General features: G+C 41.1%; 1 protein-coding gene across 9 annotated transcripts in view; it reads left to right on the forward strand.

Annotated features, from left to right (window-relative positions):
- The window catches only part of prkd3 (protein kinase D3), a 388,805-nt gene that overhangs the window by 334,582 nt on the left and 28,889 nt on the right, over positions 1-25,334 (forward strand). For all 9 annotated transcript variants that reach the window (XM_059648663.1, XM_059648665.1, XM_059648664.1 and 6 more), the window contains one exon: positions 13,121-13,397. In XM_059648663.1, coding sequence (XP_059504646.1) covers positions 13,121-13,397 — 277 coding nt within the window. The remainder of the gene's footprint in view (positions 1-13,120; positions 13,398-25,334) is intronic.

Below are 25,334 nucleotides of genomic sequence, written 5' to 3' on the forward strand. Positions count from 1 at the left end.
ACTCTCCAACCATTGCAAGTCCCTCTCTCGACTTAGTAGTCTCTATCTTCTTCACCAACCTGACAAAATGGCTGCTCCCCCTGCTTACCCTGGCAGGCATACACTCCCCCAGTCTTACCAGCCTTGTTCACTGTTCCTCAGATTTGCACTTCTCCTCCAAACACAGACTGAGTTCTTCCCACAAATAACTATTTGGAGAAGCAGCAAGTCGTTGGAAGAATAGTTCTTAAAATTTCCCAGCTCAATGTACTGAGAGTGGAGAGGACAACATTTTTTCTGATTGGTCGCCATTGTAATTAATTCTTCTCTGATCAATTTGGCCACTTTCAAGGGTGCATTCATCCACTATCTCCATGTTTTTTCTGATTAGTGGAAATTTACAAAACAGAGGAAGCCATTTGGCAATTATGTTTATACTGGGCAAGAAAAATCTAACTACACTAATCCCAATTTCCAGCTTTTGACCCAAAGCCTGGAGACTTTGGCCAGCAAGTGAATATCGACATGTACTTAAATGTTACAAAAGTTTCTGACGCAAGCACCATTTCAGGCAGCAAGTATAAGATTCCTACCACTCTGAGTGAAGAAATTTCTTAATCTTAACCTTTGTGCTCCTCAACATCCAGGATTCTCTGGTCTTCACCCCATTCTTTCTCCTCATAGGAGCATATATTCTCTGTACTGTAGCTATTTCTTTCTTGAATCCCTCCCACAGACAGAGTTTTATCTTCAATGTCTCAATGTGGACTTTACCAGTTTTCAAAATCTCCCCACCCCCGACCTCATCCCATGACCAACCCTCCCTCCCATCCCCACCTCCTTTACCTGACACAACCTTCTCTCCCACCTATCCGCTCCTCCCACCTCACTGACCAATCCTTATCAATGCCCTTCTGCATTCACCTATCACCATCCTTCCTACCTACCTTCCCTCATCTCTCTATTTATTTCAGAGCTTCCTTCCTCCTCCCCATTTCTGAAGAAGGATCCCAATCCGAAACTTCAGCTCTCCTGTTCCTTTGATGCTGCCTGGCCTGCTATTTTCCTCCAGCTCCACACTGTGTTATTTTTATCTTCAAGTAGCTGGTCCTAGTCGATATGGGCCAAATTGTGTCTTGTTTTAGTAAATTTCCCTTTACCTTGAGATTAGAATATTTATTAACAGTCCATCCTTATCATTTACCATAACTGCCCTAAATCTGACTAAGTCACACTCATTGTCTCCAACATGCTTCCCTACTGATGTATTTTCCACTTCTACAGGTTTATTTCCAAAAATTAGGACCAAAACTGCTCCCTCCCTTGTTGGGCTTTCTACTAATTAGATAACAAACAAAATCACCGGGATGCAGTTTCAAAACATTGCTCCTTCTTTACTTTTCACTCAAACTATGACAATTAATGTTTGGCAAGTTAAAATCCCCCACTGTTACTGTAGCAATGATGTGATACTTCCAATGTCTACGTACCCTTATTCCTCAGGCTACCAGCATTAAAATATGTTCCATATCACCGTTGCTAAACTCACTCCTTTCTTATCTTGTCTCTCTTCTAGCTTCCAGATGGATTCATATTTTAACTTGTTGTTCCAGCTCAGCTTCTCTTCCCTATTTGTTATCTCGTTCCCCCCTGCTAATCTAGTTTAGATCTGTTCCAGCAGTCGGAGTGTTAACAAACATCCCCATTTGGATGTTGTTCCTGTTCCTATGCAGATGTAACCTGTCCACCTTGTATGGGTCCCAACTCCCCAGAAATGGTCCCAATGTCTCAGGAATTTAGGGAGGCCTGGTGATATTATTGCTAGACTGTTAAGCTAGAGACCCAAGCTGATGTTCTGGAGACCTGAATTCAGATCCTGCTATTGCAGATGGTGGAATTTGAATTCAATCAGAATCTTGAATTACGAGTCTAATGATGTCCTTCAAACCATGTTGATTGTTGGAAAAATGATTTACGTGCGACTCCAGACCAACAGCACTATGGTTGACTCTAACTGTACTGGGCACTTAGAAATGGGCAGTAAATGCTGGACAGGCAGCCAAGTCTACCACCTGTAAATGAATACAAAATAAATCCTCCATCATCCCTGCGTTAATTTGCTTTGACCTTCTGTTCATGTGGTCACTATTGCATGGTACAGTGAGAAATGGAGATTACTGCCTTTTGAAGTCCTGCTTTTCAGTTTCCTACCTCACTACATAAAGTTTGCTTGTAGGACCACATTTCTCTTTAATAATGTGTCATAGAACCATGGACCATGACCTCTAGTTATTCATCTTTCCCCTTCAGAATGTCCTGCAACCATTCCATGGCATCCTTGACCCTAGCACTGGAGATATGCCATGCTGAAATCACATCTCCAGCCACAAAAGCACCTGTCTGCACCTTTCACTAATGTATTACCTCCTATTATTGCCTTCCACACTTCTTCCTCCACACCACGAGCAGCTGGATGATCCATAGAACCATGGTGTTGGATTTAGTTGGCATTCACAGAGGAATTAAACTCCCACCATTTTCTTAGGCTAAAAACTCGTTGCAAGTGATTTGCATTTAGACGATTTCATCATTACCCATTTGAACCACCTCTTCTATCTGGCAGTCACCTATTCCCCCTCAACCTGCACTTCTTTAGGTTACAAGAGGGCAATTCCTGAAACCACAAGCCTCTCAGCCTCATGAATACACCGTGGTGCTCCCAGCTGCTGCCCAGGCTTACAAAACTGCAGCACAAGTTGCTACAGCCGGAGGTCCCTCCTTCACACATGAGTATTCAGACTGCCAGGAGCATCTAAGATTTCCCACATTGTGCAGGATGTGCAAATCACAGGCCTGAGCTGTCCACACATACCTTAGCCAAAAGAAAATGTGAACCCTTGCTTTTATTTTACCCTTACTCCTACTTAGGTATCGGCAAGAAAAATCTTATTTATCTTTTTATTTCAAAAATATTTATTCAAAATTATTTTCAAAGCTTAGAAAAACCATTCATATACGTATATAGTCACTAAAGTAGTTAGGTTCTGTACACCCTTTGCATGTGGAGAACAAACAAACATTGGCATTTCATTTTTCCAGCAGCTCCAACAAACAAACTCAAAGGTATTTCTTACTTCTACTATTTATGTATATTTGAGGTACTGGGAAGGTCTGATAACTGAGCGGACCCCCATTGTACTCTAGCCAAAACACCTTTGATGATGAACCTTGATATAAAACGCTGCATCTCTCTCCAGACTTTGTTTGCAAAGGCAAATTCCAGAGGGAGATGTGTGACAGTTTGCACCACCACCACAAGCACCCCACCTCCCTCCACAGCTGCTTCAAGGATAGTGTGCAGTGGTGCAGAGAGTTGGGTGTATATGAAGGATCCGATGGGCAGTGCCATTCTCACCATCCACCAAGCAATATCTTTGTACTTGTTGGACGTTCTGCCAAATCACTTTGACCGTCTGCTCAGGAAACAACCCGACAGGATCCACCCTCTTCTCTTCCCACAGGGTTTGAGGATGTTACATGCTGAACACTTCCTGATGGAGTTGTGGTCAAAGGTGTTCTACTTCGCAAATTTTCCCATGAAGGAAAGGTGATATGGAACAGTCCAACTACTTGGAGCATTCTGCAGTGCTGAGGCCACTCCCATCCTTTGGAGCAGCTAGGGACAAGTAGAACCTCAGTACATAGTGACTTTAGGCGCTTGCATACTGACAGTCTCCACACAGCTTGATGCAGCAAGACATAAAGGTGAAAGGTGGCCATAAGGATGAAGGCAGCTGAATGGTACATTCTTCTCACTCCTTCTCCCCTAGTCCAGAGCTTTTCTCATGGTGCCCCTGTAGACCCACTCCATCTTAGACTTGCAGATAAAGTAGAAGGTGACTGCAATGGGGCAGGTTCTAGGAATGGACCAGACCTGTGTCATAGACAGAAACATCAAGAATACCTCACACATGATGATCAGATTTTTACCTGAAATGAAGAGGGAGCTATGCCCCCAAAAACCCCTTTTCTGCCTCACTTGGGTAATATGCTCCTCTTCGTGTTCATGTCCCAAGTCTAACTCGGGTTTGCTGTTTGCATGTCTGCTTCTCTGCAAGGGTTTCCAACTAATCTGCACCTCTCAGCGATGTCTGTCTCAGAATCTCTACCACCCCTCTTCTCTCCAAACATTGAACGTTGGAAGACACATCTAAACATTATGTAAAATTGAAACTAAACCACACACCACTCTCTTAATTACAACAATATTAACTAGCGCTGAAAATTCCCCCAGAGATCAGATGCTGGAAACAACCTTAAAGAATACTTTTCACAATATAGAGAAAGATGTCTAGGTTTGTGAAATGAAAGTTGTTTGCTACTTTGCCTTATCCGAAGAATCTGGTTGCAAGCATCCATCAGGTATTGATCTCTGCCCCATGTATCAATGTCAGAAGTGGCTGAAGTGTTATTGACTTGATGTACAATGCACAGAACAACTTCTTTCTCATCCTGTCCCTCCAACTCCCCTTACATTATTTCCCTCTCCCCATCCAACCCACTTCTATGTTCTCTTCATCCATTTGTCTTCCCTCCATTATCTCACCTACGCTCCTTCACCCAAACCTATCCTCAACTCTGTCAAAATAGTACCGTTGTAAATTTTAGATTCACCCAAGAAAGGAAATCAGACTTCAGTCTAACACCTCATTCCAAAATTTCCTTCGGGGCTGCCCTGTAATGTCAGCCTTGATTTCTGTACCGAATTTTTGAAGTGAGACATGAATAATCTGGTTCAGAGTTGAGAATGCTATTAACTGAGTCACAGCTGACACTTCAAATCAATTTAAGGTGAAAATACAAGCGAGCTAAATTTTATAAATCAGAGAATTGGATAAATATGAGCTTTGTGAAATTTGAGATTTACTAAATTTGTCCTGTTTAAGAGTACCAGAAGAACAGATCAGTCATGGATTTTGAGTCACATTATCACTTTCTTATCAATTTGTGTATGTGAGAGGGCAGATCAGAATTGAATTGCATCTTAAACAGTTTCTTTTCATTTTACTCACAAAATCACCATGATGCTTCTCGTTGCAAACCACATAGAATAAGGTACTTTTTAAAAGAACCATGTGCCATTTAAACAATTTGTTTGTACGGTTGCCTGATGGAATCCAGGACTGTTTTTGGATCCAGTGACCTTTCTTTAGAAGTGAACTCGAAACGTTAACATGTTTTCTCTCCTCTGATGCTGCCAGACCCGCTGAGTTTTTCCAGCAGTTACTGTTTCCGTTTGGTTCAGATCTCCAGCATCCACGGTTCTTTGTTTTATTTCATAGTTAGAATATAGGGTGAAAATCCTTCTTGTTGTCAACCCACCACAAATCACACAGGTAGGAGTTTCTCCATTTTTTTTCAATACTTGGTCTTTCTCAGAGAAGACTTTTATCTAAAGTGAACTTCATTCTTGGACTTTCCCAAGGGACTCATATCTAAACTGACCTGCACGCTGGGGGTTTCCCCAGATTATAAGGCACAAGGAAGACTCCTCTAAATGGATTCCATTCTGAGCATTTGGTTTCTGTCCTGGGGAAGAGTTAATATGGGTTCTCATAGATACATAGATTTGTACAGCGCAGAAAAGGCCCTTCTGACCATTGTGTCTGCACTGACATAAGTACCACTAAAAGTGCACTAATCCCAATTTCATGCACTTATCCTATAGCCTTAAACGTTATGATATTGGAAGTATTCATCCAAATATTTTATAATGGTTGTAAGGTTTCTAATCCCGACTAACTCACCAGATGATGCATTCCAGATTCCCACCACCCGCTAAGTGAAAAGGTTGGTTCCTCCCGAATCCCCTCTGAATCTCCTGCCCCTTCCCCTAAAACTATGCTATCTTGTGATTGACCCTTCAAACAAAAGTAACAGCTGCTGTCTATTCACCCTGTCCATACCACCATAATCTTATACACCTCAATCATGTTTCCCTCTCAGTCTTCTCAGTTCTAAACATTCCAAGACCATCTGGACTCTCCTTTATAGCTCACTTTCTTCATCCCAGGCAACATTCTGGTGAACCTCCTCTGTACCGGCTTCTAGTGCTATCACATCCTTCCTATAGTGCGGTAACCAGAACTGCACGTGGTACTCCAGTTGTGGCCTGACCAATACTCTAACATTACTTCCTTGCTCTTGTACTCACCGCCATGCCTAATGAAAGGAAGTGTCCCGTATGCTTTCTTAACTAACCTGTTCATGTGCTCTGCCAACTTCAGGGATCTGTGAATAATTATCCCAGGATCTCTCTCTTCCTCTAAGCTACTCAGTGTCCTGCCATTCATTTAAATTCTCTCTCACCTTGTTCCTTCTTCCAATGTGTATCACCTTGCACTTATCATGGTTAAATACCATCTGCCACTGGTCTGCCCATTCTGATCAAGTCTTCTATATCTTTCTGTAACTGCAATCATCTTCTTTGCTCTTAACCAGTCTACCAATCTTGGTGTCATTCATAAATTTGCTTAATATTCCCTTCATATTTTCACCTATACCATTTATGTGTATAACAAACGGTAAGGGTCCCAATACTGACCCATTTGGTACACTGCTGTATCCCGATCTCCAGCCACTCATCACCCTTTGTGTCCTATGACTAAGCCAATTTCTGATCCATCTCGCCAAGTTTCCCTCAATGCCATGTGCTTTCCCTCAGTTCCATGTGCTTTTAACCTTCTCAGTCAGTCTCCTAACTGGGACCTTGTCAAAATTTTTGCTAAAATCCATATAAACTACATCAACTGGACTTCCCTCATCCACACACTTGGTCATCTCTACAAAAATTCCTGACAAATGTGTTAGGTATGACCTCCCTCTCACAAAGCCATGCTGACTATCTCTAATTAATCCATGCCTTTCCAAGTGGGTATTAATTCACTCTTTCAGAGTTAACCAATAATTTCCCTGCTGCTGACATGAGACTCACTGGTTTGTAATTTCCTGATTCATCTCTACCATCCATTTTAAAAAGTGGAACCAAGTTAGCTGTCCATCAGTCCTCTGGCACTTGCCTTTGGGGAAGAATTAAAAATTGGAGTCAGAACCCCTGCAATTTCCTCGCACAGCAGCCTGGGATGCACTTCATCTGGGCCAGGGAATTTGACTGTTTTTAAGCCTGACTGAGCCTCCAAAACCTCGCCATTTCCTATGTCAAACCGTGCAAATTCCTCACAGTCCCTTTTCCTGAATTCCGTACCTACGTTCGGTGAATGCCAAAGGTGCTCATTCAGCACCTTCCAAAATCCTGCAGGTTCAAACACAAGTTGCCCCCTTAGTCTGAAATGTGCCCTATCCTTTTCCTGGTTAGCCTCTTCCCTTTAACATATTTATAAAATATCTTGGGAATAAAATGAAGATAAATTACCAGCTGGAGAAGCTCACTTAGAAAAGTGTGGGCTTAGAGGTACAGGTTGAAGGAAATTGAAAACACTATCACCAAACTATTACAATGTATGTTTTTGATTTTCTTTCTAAAGAAAAGTTAATCTTGCTTCACTGATAAAATAGTGAAAAATTCTAATTCCATGTCTGAACTTATTGCAAATGGATGGATAACCCAATAGCAGCAGAAAATAGGAATTACTGCTACATATCGGCAGCCAGCTGGCCTAATCAGACAAACAATGCTTCACTAGTATCACCAGGAGTAGTGGTCACCACTGGTGAAGGCTGGTGGCCTGTTGCATTCAGGACACATGGGATAAAACTAAATGGAAACATTCGAGAGGCCAACTACTGGAGGGCAAGTCCCTCCAGGGAATTACTGGGCTGCAGGTGACACTCCCCATCCCCCTCATTTGCTGCTGGGTGGTTACCTGCATTTAGTTGGCCCTGACCCCTATCTGCAGTGTTTTGATATTTTCACTATCAGCAAAATGCTGACAGCTTGGGAAACTGGCTGCCTGCCTCCTTGTGCTGGACAGCCGACCAAATTACAGTCTGGGTAGAGATGGGGACCAGGTAGGAGGTTGTGTTTGCAATAAAATTCGGACCAATGACTAAAGGCACCTTGAAAGTCATTACTGTTATGGTTTCCTCACTTTATCTAATATTGTTCTGACTTTGGATGACTGTGCTCGTGGTACGGACTGTTAACTCCACAAATAGGAAGCTATTATATAATTACATAATTTACAAAAGAGACTTTGCTTTTAATCTAAGGGAATGTTTTAGAACTTACATTGATTGGTACCTGCACAGATATGACGGTAAGATGATTGAATAATTGTCTGCATGTTTTCCCCTAAGAATTCAAACAGAAAGATAAGAGAATTTAAAGTGAAAAAGGATTAATTTTCATTTGTATAGGAGTTTCATGACCTCATACCCCAAAGTGATTTCCAGCTATTGAAACACTTTTGACGTGTGGCCTTTGTTATGCCATATGAAATTAAGCTACAAGTTTCTGTACAGCATGATTTCAAAATGAGATATTGGGATAGAAATTCATATTAGGCAGAATTATATTATATTACTTCTTGGCTGACATTCAACTTCATTGACTCAATGGCTTTGGACTATTAGCCAGTTTTCCTGTCGAAGTTTGGAAAGGCAAAATTGTGGCGGAATCTGTGATCTTTTAGACTAAAAATGGTTTATTTATCTGACCTTGCCTTGAATAAATGTCAAGTTACTAACTATCAGTCATGTATGTATTTGTCAGTTTTTATACCAGTCATTTGTGCATTCGTATGAAACCCATAAAAGTCTCATTCCTCACTGAGTGCTTATTACTTTGATTAAGATCCAAAGATAGTTTTGATCAACAGTTTCTGTGGTGTCAGTATGGTGAACCTGCATTATTTATGGTTTGCCTTAAGAGATTAGGAGCCTCCATCTTTTGGCATTATGGGGATAAGCATTTTCCTTAAACTCAGCTCAGATATTTGGGAGTAGTTTGTTTCTTAATTAAATACTAATATTTACAAGGGATCACAGTTCTTTTATATTTACATGACTGGCACAATTGAAATTAATTAAATAAGATGATCAGTTGTGTCAATAAAAGTACTTTTTTCATGTAAGATTTGGCACTGTTGCTCATGTGAATAGACTTTTTTTTATAGAAATATGTGATATACATGCACAGTGGTTTTTGTGAGGCATTGGAGAGTAGCAGAAGACCAGTGTACTTGACAATTAGCCTAAATATGGATTTATCAGTTATTAATCTGAGATTTAGAAAACAATTAACATAGGATATTTGTGGCTAATGTTATAATGTTATGGAAGGTACTGATTGTGGGTAGAGGTACGTGCACTGAGGGAGAGAAAAGATTTCAGACTGAGCAAAAGCATGGTGATTGAGGGCATGAGTGGGTACAAGGAATTGTGCCTTTCTGGTTGTGTTTGAGAGAGTGAAAGCGAGAGAGAGAGTCAGAGAGAGAGAGAGGGGTGGGCTGGAAGAGCATGTGAAAGAGAAAGATAAACAGAATAAGAAAAGTTGCTCGGAAAAAGACAAGAAGCTCGAAATACAAGAGAAGGAAAGAGTAAGAGATTGGTAGAGGATAACTGTGTGACAGATTATACACTTTTTTTCTGGATGTAATAATGCACACTATGAACAGTATTATACGAAATGTTGGTTTACACTGTTCTACCTATTGCCAACACTCTGCTGTCCAGCACATTATAAACAATGACACGGGTGATGGGCTATTTTGAGAACTTTTTATTTATTTTTGAGATTTGGGCAATGCTGCAAGATTAGCATCATTGTCAATCCGTACTTTCCCTGATAAGGCAATCAAGGAGGCAGCGTTTGGAGTGGTAACGCAAAAGCTTTGTCAGGAATAACAAGGTGTAGAGCTGGATGAACACAGCAGGCCAAGCAACATCAGAGAAGCAGGAAGGCTGACGTTTCGGGTCTGGAGATAATGGGAACTGCAGATGCTGGAGAATCCAAGATAATGAAGTGTGAAGCTGGATGAACACAGCAGGCCAAGCAGCATCTCAGGAGCACAAAAGCTGACGTTTCGGGCCTAGACCCTTCACCAGAGACCTCTCTGATGAAGGGTCTAGGCCCGAAATGTCAGCTTTTGTGCTCCTGAGATGCTGCTTGGCCTGCTGTGTTCATCCAGCTTCACACTTTATTACATTGTTTCGGGTCTGGACCCTTCTTCAGAAATGGGGAAGGGGAAGGGGATTCTGAAATTGTGGCCTCCTCTACATCAGGGAAACCAAGCAGAGGCTTGGAGACTGTTTTGTAGAACACCTACGCTCGGTTCGTGGCAAACGACTGCACCTCCCAGTTGCGAGCCATTTCAACACCCCCTCCCACTCCTTAGACGACATGTGCATCCTGGGCCTCCTGCAGTGCCATAATGATGCCACCCATAGGTTGCAGGAACAGCAACTCCTATTCCGCTTGGGAACCCTGCAGCCCAATGGTATCAATGTAGACTTGACGAGATCCAAAATCTCCCCTCCCCCCACCACGTCCCAAAACCAGCCCAGCTCGTCCCCGCCTCCCTAACCTGTCCTTCCACCTATCCACTTCTCCCACCCTCACCCCCACCTCCTTGCCACCAGCCTCATCCCGCCTCCTTGACCTGTCCGTCCTCCCTGGACTGACCTATCCCCACTCTAACTCCCCAACTACACTCGCCTTTACTGGCTGCAACCCTGCCTTTTTGACTTGTCTGTCTCATAGAACACAGAACATAGAACAGTACAGCACAGAACAGGCCCTTCAGCCCACAATGTTGTGCCGACCATTGATCCTCATGTATGCACCCTCAAATTTCTGTGACCATATACATGTCCAGCAGTATCTTAAATGACCCCAATGACCTTGCTTCCACAACTGCTGCTGGCAACGCATTCCATGCTCTCACAACTCTCTGCGTAAAGAACCTGCCTCTGACATCCCCTCTGTACTTTCCACCAACCAGCTTAAAACTATGACCCCTCGTGCTAGCCATTTCTGCCCTGGGAAATAGTCTCTGGCTATCAACTCTATCTATGCCTCTCATTATCTTGTATACCTCAATTAGGTCCCCTCTCCTCCTCCTTTTCTCCAATGAAAAGAGTCCGAGCTCAGTCAACCTCTCTTCATAAGATAAGCCCTCCAGTCCAGGCAGCATCCTGGTAAACCTCCTCTGAACCCTCTCCAAAGCATCCACATCTTTCCTATAATAGGGCGCCCAGAACTGGACGCAGTATTCCAAGTGCGGTCTAACCAAAGTTTTATAAGTCTCCTCTGTACCTATCGGCTCCTTTATCCATCTTCCATCTGCCTCCCCCTCTCTATTTATTTCAGAATGCCCTTCCCCTCCCCCATTTCTGAGGGAGGGTTCAAACTCGAAACATCAGCTTTCATGCTCCTCTGATGCTGCTTGGCCTGCTGTGTTCATCCAGCTCTTCACCTTGTTATCTCATTCACCAGCATCGGCAGTTCCCACTATCTCCAAATCAGCTTTGTCAGAGATAATGTTCTAAAGATGGCTTGGAAAGGGAGTCCGTGGTAGAGAGATGTTGAGTTTAAATAGAGAAATCTAGAGGCTAGGGACTTAGGTTGCTGAAATCATAAATGCCAGAATCAGAGTTTTGGGGATGGTCCCTTTAAAGCTGGCTAACATTCCTGCAATGGAGTGATATATTTCAAACCATGGAGGATTTAAAACACCAAGAATTTAAATCTTGAGTCATTGAGGAATCGGGAACTATTATAGCTCATCGGGCCTATTGTGGATCAAAGGGGCTAATGGCTGTGTGGATGGAACAAGATACATTCAGGGTAGTTTTAAATATGAGGTTTGTGGAGGTTGGGAGGTCACAGTAAAATACTTGGCAATATTTGTACATACAGAAACACATGCATGACTATTGTTCATTTTACCAAGGTGCTCTTTAAATTGGTGCAATCTTTACTTCAAGCTTCTGAAAAACCTGTTTTTATACTGTGTTGTGACAAAAATGATCTGTTATCCATTTCCACAGTGTTTTTCTCTTTAAAAGCCAGCTTATAGTGGTGATTGTGCATGAGTGGGATTTAACCCTTACTGTGACAGATTCCTGCATTATGTACTCCATCACTTAGTTTTGTGCACTCCAGCAGCATCTGTGGTGTTATTTTATGCTGAAGTTTCTTAACTGCTTCCTTTACTGTATATGCTATTACATAGCACCACATAATTGGAGCAGTTGAACAGACTTAGAGGAAGTTATGAACAAAAGTTCTATTATTCCATACATCTGCGTTGAGCTGCCTTTAATGTTTATTTAAGTGTAGATAAAGGAAAATGTTTATTCAGTTAATTATCACATAAGGCAGCATATGAATATGATATAGCTATGAAATAAATTGGTCATCCATTTTTGATCTGTGGGACTTGAAAATCTTTTAAATATGCAAAACTAATTCACTGTCTTGGTCCAAATTATAACATCATAATAAATAAATATGTAGAAATGATGGCCACGTTGTAACTGCTTTATAAAACTTAGTTTGTTGAGCCTTCAATGGGACATCTTGGTATATCAACATTACTTCTACTGCAAGTAACACAGAAATTGCTGTGTTATCATCAGATTTAGCATTTTATCATTTCCTTTCAGTTGTATACAGTTAATGTATAATTCTAAAATGACAGTCCCTTTGCATGGGATTTTACCAGTCTTTGTCACTATTTGTGTGGGGATTTCCCCCTTAATTATTTAAGGAGAGTTTCAGATTCAACATCAGTCCATCAGTGCTGTACATTAGCTGAAGACCATTAGTCTGATCATCTGTGTAAACTTTTTGCCTAGTGTCAGCTCGTGAAAGGCTAAAACACTGCCTCTAATTTTAGCGATGTGCTAATATCTTTGCATCTGTCTCTACTTTAACCACCACAGCCTTCATTACAAGTTGTAAACCATGAGACTAAGCAGGAAGTCAAGAAATGATTCAAGCTCATTGGCTGAATGTTTTTGGATTGGTTGGACACATAATCAGCATATAATCAAAGGACAGAATGTATTTCTAGATTTATTCACATTGCTCTGCTAACAGCTCATGCAGGTTTGAAAACAGACTCTTCTAATGTTTGTAGACTCTTTCTAAGGCAGGTCTTTGATCTCTCTCACTTAGGAAATCCCATTATCAGAAATCCTGCAGTTGGATCCACCTCGTGACTTTACAAATCTGGCTCAAGGCAGCAACCCACACTGTTTTGAGATCATTACTGACACTATGGTGTATTATGTTGGAGAGAATCTTGGAGGCAACTACCAGAATCACGCCCTGGCAGCCACAGGAGTAGGTTTAGATGTTGCTCAGAGCTGGGAGAAGGCCATTCGTCAGGCCTTGATGCCAGTCACTCCACAAGCCAGCGTGTGCACCGCTGCAGGACAAGGCAAAGAGCACAGTAAGTAATTCTTGTTCTGTTAACCCTCTCAAGGCATTAAAGACCATTAGTATCATTTGGGATGGCAAGTCAAGCAAGTTTGTTACCAAGACTAGTTTGCATTGAATATATAACAGTGTAATGCAAAGTTTTTGTTTTGGAATAACTAAATATAATTTTGTTACTAATGCTGTAAGATTATGGTTGGGTGTTGCATTTTGTTGTTTTGGAACATTGATATTTCAAAAAAAGACCTAGCATATAATCTTAAAACAGATTTTTAAAATTACTGATCAATTTCAGTTGTCAGAATGACATTTTACTGTTAGATTTTTATTGCCCTGCAATTTAAACTTGGATTAGTGAATCATTGATTAATTACTGCAGTAACTATGCCTCCTGAATTCTGGAATGTGGCAATGTTCTTTTTTTCCTCTTACTGCTGGCTTATCCTAGAAATCAGTATTATTTTGTCAATCTTTTGGCCAGTTTTCTTGTTGGAAATTAATTCTTAGCACTTCTTAAATTTAGCTATATTTTTCTCTTTTTCATTCACCCCTCTAAATTGTCTCTCCTTTTATTGTCAACCATGATTCACTAGTACCACTGTTGCCTCTGTTAGGAATTGAGCATGTAATCTCCACTTCAGTGGAATTCTGAGGGAATGTTCTATTTTTTTTGAAGTAATGTTTTTCAGATGAGATATTAAGCTGAAGCCTTGTTAACCCTCTCGGTGAATCTAGTATAGTACCATTAAAAGATGGACATTTTAAGATTATGAGATCACAAGAAATGGGAGCAGGAGTAAGCCATTTGACCCTTTGAGCCAGCCCTGCCATGTAATAAGATCATAGCTGATCTGACTGTAACCTTCTCTCCACTTTCTTGCTTATCCGTCATAACCATCAACTCATTTGTCAACTAGAAACCTGGCTTGGCCTTAAATGTAATTGATGATCTAGCCTGTCCTGCTCACTGTGAAAGACAATTCCAAAGATGAAATACCCTCTCAGAAAATAAATTCCTCATTTCCATCTTAAATGGGAATTCCTTGTTTTTAAACTTTTCCCCCTTGAAAGAGATTCCCACATGAGAGTAAACAGCATTCCAGTATTTACCCTATCAACCTCCTTCAGAATATTACAACCCTTTCATTCCAGGATTCAGCCGAGTGAACCCCTTCTAGTGTTTTACAATGTAAGTATATCCCTCCTTAAGCAAAACGGTCAAAACTGTATTCTGTACTCACCAGTGCCCGATAGAGGTTAATTTACCATTTTCCTTCCTAGCTATTTTCTGTAACTGCATGCTAACCTTTTGACATTCATTTACAAGGACAATTAGAACTGTCTGTAGTGCAGCATTCTGCAGTCACTCTCCATTAAGTACTACTCTGCTTTTTGTCAAAGTGGACAATATCACTTTTTTCTGACGTTACATTCACCTGCTCATTCAACCTATCTATATCTTTTTGAAAACTCTTTGTATTGTCCATATAACTTGATGTCTTAGCTATCTGTAGTCACCTTTACCAATGATACAACATAGCCAATTTCTTCCCTGAGGTCATTAATATATATTGTAAATAGTTCAGGCCCACACTGATCTTGTGTAATAATTGCTCATTTGACACTTTATCAAAATGTAATGTGTTCTGATTCTTCATATTTCTTGTTAATGATTATTCCTCCGGAAATAAGTTTGTAGTAATTCATCTCACTGGAGTTCATGCAACATTACTGAGTGCAAATTGGCTGCAGTATTTGAGTTCAAAATATCAGAGACTGCATTTCATAAGAAATTCATTTGCTTTTGAAAATCCTGAGGATGTAAAACTCGCTATATCAATGGAAATTAATTCCCTTTTCTCCTCTAAATGTACTCTTTGTGAAAAATAGTTCCATGGCGATCTCTCCACAACACAGCCCAAGCCTCGAATACCTGATTTAACTGGTTATTATCATGTGGCAAGTGGAGACTGAGTGCCATCAGACTGTTTAGTCACAGGAAAAGGCCAGAAAAGAGGAAAGGACATTAACCTGCACCAATTTCCAGTAGGATGAGGCAGGCATATGGCATGATAGCCCTTATTTCAAAGGGATTGAAGTACAGGATAAAGAATTCTTGTTATATTTGAGCAGGGCTTTAGTGAGACCAGTCTGGAATACTGAGTGCACTTAAGTCCACATTAAAAAAAATGCTTCCATTAGTGGTGGTACAGAAAATGTATGTTAAGTTGGTCTCCAGGATGACGGTGTTGACCTATGATGTGATGCTAAGTTGGATCCATATTCTTTGGAATTTAGAACAATGAAAGGTGACCTAATTGAAACTTACAACATCCTTGGAGGGGCTTGATAAGGTACATGTTGGAAGATTGTTTTTGCTGATTGGGGAATCTAAAACATGGGGACTCAGGATAAGTGGTCATTCGTTTAGCACTACGATGAAAAGAAATCCGTTCACTCAAATGATTGTAAATCTTTCAAATGTTTGACCTTGACAGGTTGTGGATGCTCCATTGTTGAATGTATTTAAGTCTGGGGTAGACAGATTTTGCGTCTTAAGGAATCGACTGAAATGGAGTTGAATCCAAGATTAACCATGATCATGACTGAATGGTGGAGTGGGCTTAGTAAGCCATATTGGTCATCTACTGCTCATATTTGTTGTATTCTTGTATCAGTGATAGGAACATTGACAGATTTCTCCCATTCGTAAGGGCTATGAGGAGAATCATCGGGCTGCAACTAATTTCCAGCTGAGATTAAACTCGATGCATTACTTTTAGCTTTTCTTTCAACCCTTTCCCCCGCTCACATCACAGATCCTAATCATTTACTGCACTATCTCATCTACACTTACGTTAATGTCCAAACATTAAAATTTAAAACATAAGGTGAAGGCTTAGTTAATATACAGGATTACCGAATTCTCAGCCTTTTGCAAATCCCTGGCAGAAGATTAGGTGAGGCTTATCAACAAGATGAACTATATTTAACTGAAATAAAACTATAAAATGCTGGACATTCTCAGCAGGTTTGGCAGCACCTGTGGAGAGAAAGAAACAGTTACTGGGCTGGATTTTATGAACCCATGCTGGTGTGTTTGAAGGCAGGGCGAGGCTTTTAAAAAGCATTGCACAGTCTGCCCACCATCTTCCCAGCCAACTGTGACCTATCCCCCAGTTTTACTGTGAGCAGTGTAGGTGTCAAATAGTCTGTCCGAACTTAGGCCTATTGAAGCCCTTTAGGGGAGGCTATGGCCTAGTGGTACCATCACTGGACTGTTAACCCAGAGACCCAGATAATGTTCTGGGGACCAGGGTTTGAATCCCACCATGGCAGATGTTGGAATTTGAATTCAATAAATATCTGGAATTAAGAGCCTAATGATGACCATGAATCCATTGTCAATTTGTTGGAAAAACCCATCTGGTTCACTAATGCCCTTAAGGGAAGCAAACTGCCATCCTTACCTGGTCTGGCCTACATGTGACTCCAAACCCGCAGCAGTCTGGTTGACTCTTAACTGCCCTCTGGGCAATTAGGGATGGGCAATAAATGCTGCGGAGCCAGCGACAGCCTCATCCCATAAAAGAATAGAGAAAAAAAGTAACCTATCAATGGCACCAGAATGGCCTTCTCACACCTGTGCTGCAATCTTGCCCAGGGCCAGGGGAAGCTCACAGCGGTTTGGTAACCTGTCAGCATGACCTTATACATGGACTGGGGTGGGGAGCATCCAAGTTTGGCAGCCCCTGTGTCTATTGAAGGTACTGCTCCCTCAATCTTCTCTTTAATCTTCTCCATAACATGTCAAAGCTGGCACCCCTTCCCTGTCTCTCCCTTCCCTGGATTCTTCCAGCCGGGTTCTGTTGCTACCCGAAATTTCACTTCTCTCTAGTTTCCATAACCACATTGCTTTATGGATCGTGTCTAGCCACCAGTGATGGTGATTCAACCTGGTGCTGTTAAGTACTTTAAGATGGGACATCCTAAGGGGATCAAATCATAAATTTTACTCTGAGACAACTAATTGCCCCTTCCAGGCATTAAAAAACTCTGGGACAGCTGGCAATTTTGGTGGGCAGGCTCCTGACAGATGTTTGGTCAGGTTGCAGCGAAAAGAGGTAGTAAAATACTACCCAATCGTTTGGAGATAGTGGGGACTGCAGATGCTGGAGAATCTGAGATAACAAGGTGTAGAGCTGGATGAACCCAGCAGGCCAACCAGCATCATAGGAGCAAGAAAGCTGATGTTTCGGGCCTAGACCCTTCAGAAATGGGGGAGGGTGGAGGTTCTGAAATAAATAGGGAGAGGCGGGGAGGCAGATAGAAGATGGATAGAGGAGAAGATAGGTGGAGAGGAGACAGACCAATCAAAGAGGCCGGGATGGAGCCAGTAAAGGTGAGTAGGTGGGGAGGAGATAGATCAGTCCAGGGAGGAAGGACAGGTCAAGGGGGCGGGATGAGGTTAGTCGGTAGGAGATGGAGATGGAGATGGGGCTTGAGGTGGGAGGAGAGGATACGTGGAAGGACAGGTTAGGGCTGCTTTTGGGATGTGGTAGAGGGAGGCAGACAAAGGGGGTGGCCATGGCTATCCGCATGGGCCCAAGCTATGCCTGCCTCTCTGAAAGTTACGTGGAACAATCCCTCTACCGTACCTACACTGCCCCTAAACCCCACCTCTTCCTCCGTTACATTAGGACTGTATCAGCACCGCCTCATGTTCCCATGAGGAGCTCGAACAGTTCATCCACTTTACCAACACCTTCAACCCGAACCTTAAGTTCATCTGGACCATGTCTAATACCTCTCTCTCCTTCCTGGACCTCTCTGTCTCCATCTCTGGCAACCACCCAGAAACCAATATCCATTTCGAGCCCACCGACTCCCATAGCTACCTAGAATACACAACCTTCCTGTAAAAATGCCATCCCCTATTCCCAATTCCTTTGCCTCCGCTGCATCTGCTCCAGGAATGAGGCATTCCGCTCCCATGCATCTCAGGTGTCCTCGATTTTCAATGACCGCAACTTCCCCCCCTCAATAGTCAAGAATGCCCTCGACTGTGTCTCCCGCAGTTCCCGCAACTCATCCCTTGCAGCCCCTCCCTGCAATAAAAAAAACCAAAAGAAAATCCCCCTCGTCCTCATGTACCACCCCACCAACCTCCGGATCCAACGCATCATCCTCCAACACTTCTGCCATCTGTTATCCAACCCCACCACCAAAGACATTTTTCCCTCCCCACCCTTTTCTGCCTTCCGGAGGGACCACTCTCTCCGTGACTCTGTTGTCCACTCCACACTCCCTTCCATTGCCACCGCACCCGGCACTTTTCCCTACAACCGCAGAAAGCGCTGTACCTGCCCCTACACCACCCCTCTCAATCCGTCCCAGGCCCTAAGGAGACTTTCCACATCAAGCAGATATTCACCTGCACATCTGCTAATGTGTCATACTGCATCTGCTGTTCCCGCTGTGGCCTCCTCTCCATTGGGGAAACCAAGTGGAGGCTGGGGGACCGCTTTGCAGAACACCTCCGCTCGGTTTGCAACAAACAACTGCACCTCCCAGTCGCGAACCATTCCAACGCCCCCTCCCATTCCTCAGACGACATGTCCATCCTGGGCCGCCTCCAGTGCCACAATGATGCTATCTGAGGTGAACTTGCCCTGAATGGCTTGCTTCTCTATGGTGAAGATTCGTAACCACTGGGCACACTGACAACAATTGGCAATTAAGCCAGGGAATGATGAGGAGAAATGTTTTTACTTAGCAAATTATCATGATCAAGAATGGCTTTCTTGAAATGTTGCTCAAAGTTGATTCAGTAATTACTTTTAAAAAGTTATTACCTAAATAAGAAAACATTGTAAGGCTATTAGGAAAGTAAAGACAGGACCTTGGGATTGTTTGGTAGCTCTGAGAGCTGATAGGGACACAACGGTTTGAATGATTTTTTATTTTATACGTCATTTTTTATTTGCATCTTCCCTTAAGTGTTGTCATCTTTCCATCTGCCAAGCAATAATACAAATATAGCTTGTGTATTGTCTCGTGAGGAAAGTATGGTCTTCTGCTTTTTATCTTTCAAAGGGACCTGGTTACTTATGAGCTAAATTGTGCAGGTCGTGCTAAAGTAATAACGTTTACCACTAGCTTCAAAGAAACATTTCCACAAAGACTTAGCAATCTCTCTGGTTTTCTCCTTGCCCAATATCAATTTAAATCCAGCGTCAAGTAAAGAGGACCTCCTGCAATGGCAGCCAGACTGTCAGCAAGCAGAATAAGCAGCAAATCACATTGATGTACTCATTCAGAAAGCAAGCCAGGAAGTTAAAAGCGCTGAATCCCTTAATTTATATATTAAATATTTACAATTGTCACATCAATTAGGATAGGAACTAAATATCACAAGTTTCAAAGCATATTTTAAAACATATGTGGAATTTGAAGAAAATTGACTTCCCAAAAATGGAGGTTAGTTTTGTAGGCAAGTATTTGGTGACGATTTTTAAGGATTTTTATAGTAAGGCTAGTCTTGTGCAAGTTCTCATCAATTCATAGATTTCCCACTGATTTAACTCTGGAGGTGACTCATCATTGTCCTTTATAGAAGAGTAGAATCACTGATAGCAACTTCTGTATTTTCTGTGCATTGGAGACTCTAGAAGTTGCTTTAGGTATCTGTGGAATAATGATAGACATTGTGACTAATAAATCTAGACTTTTGGAAACCTGGCATGACAAATGTCATTTCTGTCCCTTGCCCTTTCAGTTCAGACTTATTGGTGTTGATGTCAGTGGAATTTGATTCAAAAGGTTTCAGGCTAAACAGTCTGGATATGACTGTTTTAGTGTCTGTAACACTAAGGATGAATGTAGATTTGTGTCCTTGAAGTTGGAAATTGTATGAATACTTTCATTTACTCTTGGAATATGGTTTTCTGACAAAGCAATCATTTATTACCCTTAAACCACCACTTTGAATGCAACTTAATAGGTTGTAAGGTCATCTCCAGCAGTAATGAAACAACTGCAATGCCATGTGATTGGAGTCACTTACAAGCCATACCAGGTAAAATAGCGAAGATCCTTTCCTGAAAGACATTGGTGAGTCAAATAGGCGTAACAACATTTTAGAATGTTGAGTGTCTCTATTATTAGTCATAGAGCTGTACAGCATGGAAACAGACCCTTCGGACCAAATCATCCATGCAGACCAGGTATCCTAAATTAATCTAGTCTTATTTGCCAGCATTTGACCTATATCAATTCTTAAACCCTTCCTATTCATATACCTATCGGATGCCTTTTAAATGTTGTAATGGTACCAGCCTCACCACTTCCTCTGGCAGTTCGTTCTATGCACGCACCACCCTATACATGGAAATGTTGCCTCTTAGGTCCCTGTTAAATCTTTCCCCTCTCACCTTAAACCTGTGCCCGCTAGTTTTGGACTCTGCTACCCTGGGAAAAAGACCTTGGCTTTCCACCCTATATGTGCCCCTCGTGCTTTTATAAACTTATATGAGGTCATCCCTCATCCCTGCAGGAAAAATATTCAACCTATTCAGCCTCTCCCTACAGCTCAAACCCTCCAACTCTGGCAACATTCTTGTAAATCTTTTATGAACCCTTTCAAGTTTCACAACATCCTTCCTCTAGCAGGCAGACCAGAATTGAGTGCAGTATTCCAAAGGTGGCCTAACCAATGTCCTGTACGGCTGTGCCATGATCTCCCAACCCCAGTACTCAATACATTGTCCAATAAGGCAAGCATACCAAATGCCATCTTCACTATCCTATCTACCTGCAGCTCTACTTTCAATATGAACCTGCACTCCAAGATCTCTTTATTCAGCAACACTTACCAAAACCTTACCGTTAAATGTATAAGGCCCTCATCTGCCTTTCCAAAATTCATCTAAGTTAAACTCCATCTGCCACTCCTCAGCCCAGCAGACCATCTGATTAAGGTCCTGTTGTACTCTGAGTTGACCTTCCTGGCAGTCCACTACACCACAATTTTGATGACTGATTGTTTTGGATTTGAACACGATGCCGCTAGATCATTTGTTTAACCATCAGGATTACTGGTCTACTGGCATTATCACTCTGCAACCTTACTCCTGTGTTGCTTTGACTATGAGGACACATTTATATCTTTCAAAATAATCTTTGTTGTAACCTCTGTGCAAAGAGTAATTTTACTTCTCTCCATTAAAAGAAGCACCTAGGTTTTACTATGCATCTGCATGGCAGAATAAATTCGCTCAGCAGTAAAAACAGAAATTTCAGGAGAAACTCAGCAGGTCTGGCAGCATCTGGATGGAAATTAAAGTTAATATTTCAAGTGTTCTGAAGAAGAATCACTGGACTTGAAGAATTACCTCTGTTTCCTCTCTATAAATGTTGTTGGACCTGCTGAGTTTCTCCAGCATATGCATTTCTTTGTTTTAGATTATATTAATAATTCACTTTACAAGAAATCATAGAAATGAAACTGTCTCGTAGCAATGCTTGCTCTGTCCATTATGAAAGAACGTGCCACAATTAGAATAATCCGTAAAATTTATAAAAAAAGCAGGATGGGTGTACAACGTCACTGCGGTTCACAAAGTCTCACTGGGAACTTGATACTTTGCGTTTAGTGTAAAATCCCACACACTTATCAAAGACAATTCATTGCAGCTAAAAGCTGCATTAAAAAGGTTATTATTAGCTTGTCATAACACAATAATACCAATGCTCACTGTTCCCTAAAATTAGTTGAAAATATAAGAGGCTGGTCTTCGATTTCTTTTAAGAGTCTATTAAAACAGAATTTGGGACCAGTTAAACTGGAAGGAGGGTTGCATGTGTTCATAATTTTAGCAAGTTAGGCTTAAAATTTACGAAAATGCTAAAGTTTCATGTATTTTACTAAGAATTGATAAAAGACTGCTTTTAATCTTGATTCAGTTCATGTTTGTTTTAAGAAAACTTCACCACTATTTTCTATTCCTCGCCCATTTTTATTTTTGTTTTCCTGCTTTTATGTTAACACACCCCATCTCCCCCACCCAAGAAAATGAACATTTAACATCTCCCTTCCAGAACTGTCAAAACCACGAAAGAACCAGCTACCAGGAAATAAGCAACAGCAGCAAAATTTGACTTGTATTTGCATATTGCAGTAAAGTTCAGTAGAAAATCAGAATGCAGCCTAACCTCCAATCTACTTGAATGATGCATTTTTGCAAATGTAAATGCTTTTCAAAACTGAAGTAAAGGACAAACTAACTAATGACAGATCAATAAACTTAATGCCAGCAGTGGTGAAGTTGCTTGAATCCATTATAAAAGGCATGGTGCTTGGAAGCATATAATTAGAAAGACATAGGTTTGTAAAACTATTTTAACTGTCTAACCTAGGAAAGTACTTTGATCACCAAGATGGTAAACAGAGGAAGATCAATTGATGTCACATGTTTATGTTTTCAGAAGGATTATGATAAGGTTCTGTTCACGAATTTGCTGTTTAAAATTGAAGAACATGGAATTGGAGACAGATAGTTGAGTGATAAGGTAATGCTTGGAAATTTAAAGGCATAGAGAATAGATAAAAGCGACATTTACAAGCAGTTTGAACTAATTATGTCTCAGTAATCAATGAGATGCTAGGTTTTCATTTTGTATGTGTACCTAGATTTAGAGAAGAATGAAAATGTCAAACCTTCCAGACAGTGGTAATGTTGTCTTCATTACCATTAAATGAAGGCTTAACAGTCTGACACTACTGTACTAAGCACAAAGTTTTTGAATGGTCTTAAGCTGAAAGGTTCCTTTTAATTTTTGGGGTTTTTTTTAGTTTTCTAAGCTTTCTCTTTCTCACTGATCTATTGTGTGCAGTCAAGTGGAAACAAATATTTGTATTTGTGCTGATGTGGGAGATTTGAACTCGCATAAAAGCAAAATTAGAAATATTCATCAAGATCTTCAATAATTATCAACTCTCCATTAAACTAAAGCTACAATGCATAAGGAAAGCTTTAATTTCTTAGACACTAAAGTATTTAATTTTGCACAAGACAACAGGAATATTTACAACAAAACTCTTTTACAAGTGAGTTGACACACTTCTACAAACAAAATGGCGTCACCCAAAAAAACCTCCCATAGATTAATATGGCCACAATGAATGCACTTCCATCACACATTTGAAATGTTTTAACCAGGCAGTTACTAGTCTTTTTACTGTATTTCACATCTCACATTTTAATTTGCCTGTTACATTTCAATGTGAGAAGCAAGATGTAATAGTTGACAGGCTAAGTGATACTGCAATCAATTGATATAGGTTCTGCAGACCTACTACATGCAGTCATGAATGGTGGTAAGCAATTAAGCAACAGGAGATGGAAGCTCCACAAATACTCCCACTTTGAATGATGGGGAAACCCATTTCATCAGTACAGAAGACAGAGTTCAAGCATTTACATTCATATTCAGCCCGAAGTGACAAGTGAATGATCAATCTTGGCCTCTTTCTGAGGTTCACAGTATCAAAAATGGCAGTCATCAAAAAATTTGTTTCAATCCATGTATCAACAAATGGCTAAAGCCACTGAATAAAACAAAATTAAGATCCTTGATAATACTCTGGCAGTACTACTGTAGGCTTGGGCTTTGCAACCAGCTCTGCCCAGAGACAAGCTGTTCAAGTACACTGGTAGAACACTGCATCTACCTGACAATGTGGGAAATTGCTCAGCTACATCTGATGTGCAAAACATAGGGAAAACCCAACCCAGTCAATTATCTCCCTATCAGTCTAGAGACTTAGAAAATTAGAGCAGCAGTAGGCCATTCAGCCCATCAGGCCTGCAGCACCATTCAACGTGATCGTTGACAATGACCACGGCCCAAACATTGATCTCTGCAATACCTTATAAATTTCCAATCTGTAAAGACGTATTTATTCCTATTGCCTGTTTCCTGTCTGCTCGCTATTTGTCAGTGCTACTATGCCACCATCAATCCCATGCACTTTGATTTAGCACGCACTACCCTCTGAGTTGGGACATAATCAAAAGCATTCCAAAAATCCATACACTTGCTACATCTCAGTCTTGAGCAAAGTCAAGAAATGGGTTGACAACAGTGCTATTGTGCTATTTGGGAATAACCTGCTCTCTGAGATTCAGTTTGGGCTCTGTGCTCATTAAATCTTTAGTTTGAAAAAGGGTAAAAGTGCTGCAGTCCAGTGAAGAGGTGAGAGTGGCTGCCCTTGACATCAATGCAACATTCAACCAAGTATGGCATTAAGAAGTCCTCACAACACAGAGTTGATGGGAATCAAGGGAAAAACTCTAATTGGCGTTATAGCTAGTACTAGGGAAGATGGATGTGGTTGTTGGAAATCATTCATCTTGATCTTAGGGCATTGCTGCAAGTATTCTTCAAAGTGGTGTCCTAGGCCCAACCTTCAGCTGCTTTCTTTATGACTTTCCGTCCAGGTTTTTTTCTTAATAACCTTGCTCCTATTAGATCAGAAGGAGTATATTCAGTGATGAAATCCCCTGCTGCATTTGATGTACAGTACCAGTACTCGAGAAATTGAATTATTAGTGGAATTAAAAGAAACCTCTGTGACTGATGTAATTATGAAGCTACTTCTGGGATCAAATGAACCACTTTTGTTTCAACTGTTTTTTTATTCCTTTCCCGCTCTCTTGGCAAACTTGTAGACTACACATGTCTCCACAACCTATTAGCTATTATGGATTGTGTTAATTAATTAGATTATTGACTGTTGAGGAACAAAGGGTATAGAGGGTAAACAAAGAAATAGAAGTGACAATTAGATCAGATATGATCTTGTCAAATAGCAGAGCAGACTTGAATGGCCATCTCCTCCTAATTCATATTAACATATGTTCTATCCTCTGCTAATCTTGATTGCATC

The sequence above is a fragment of the Stegostoma tigrinum genome, chromosome 9 (genome assembly GCF_030684315.1).
Source record: "Stegostoma tigrinum isolate sSteTig4 chromosome 9, sSteTig4.hap1, whole genome shotgun sequence".
In the NCBI taxonomy this organism is placed as follows: domain Eukaryota; kingdom Metazoa; phylum Chordata; class Chondrichthyes; order Orectolobiformes; family Stegostomatidae; genus Stegostoma; species Stegostoma tigrinum.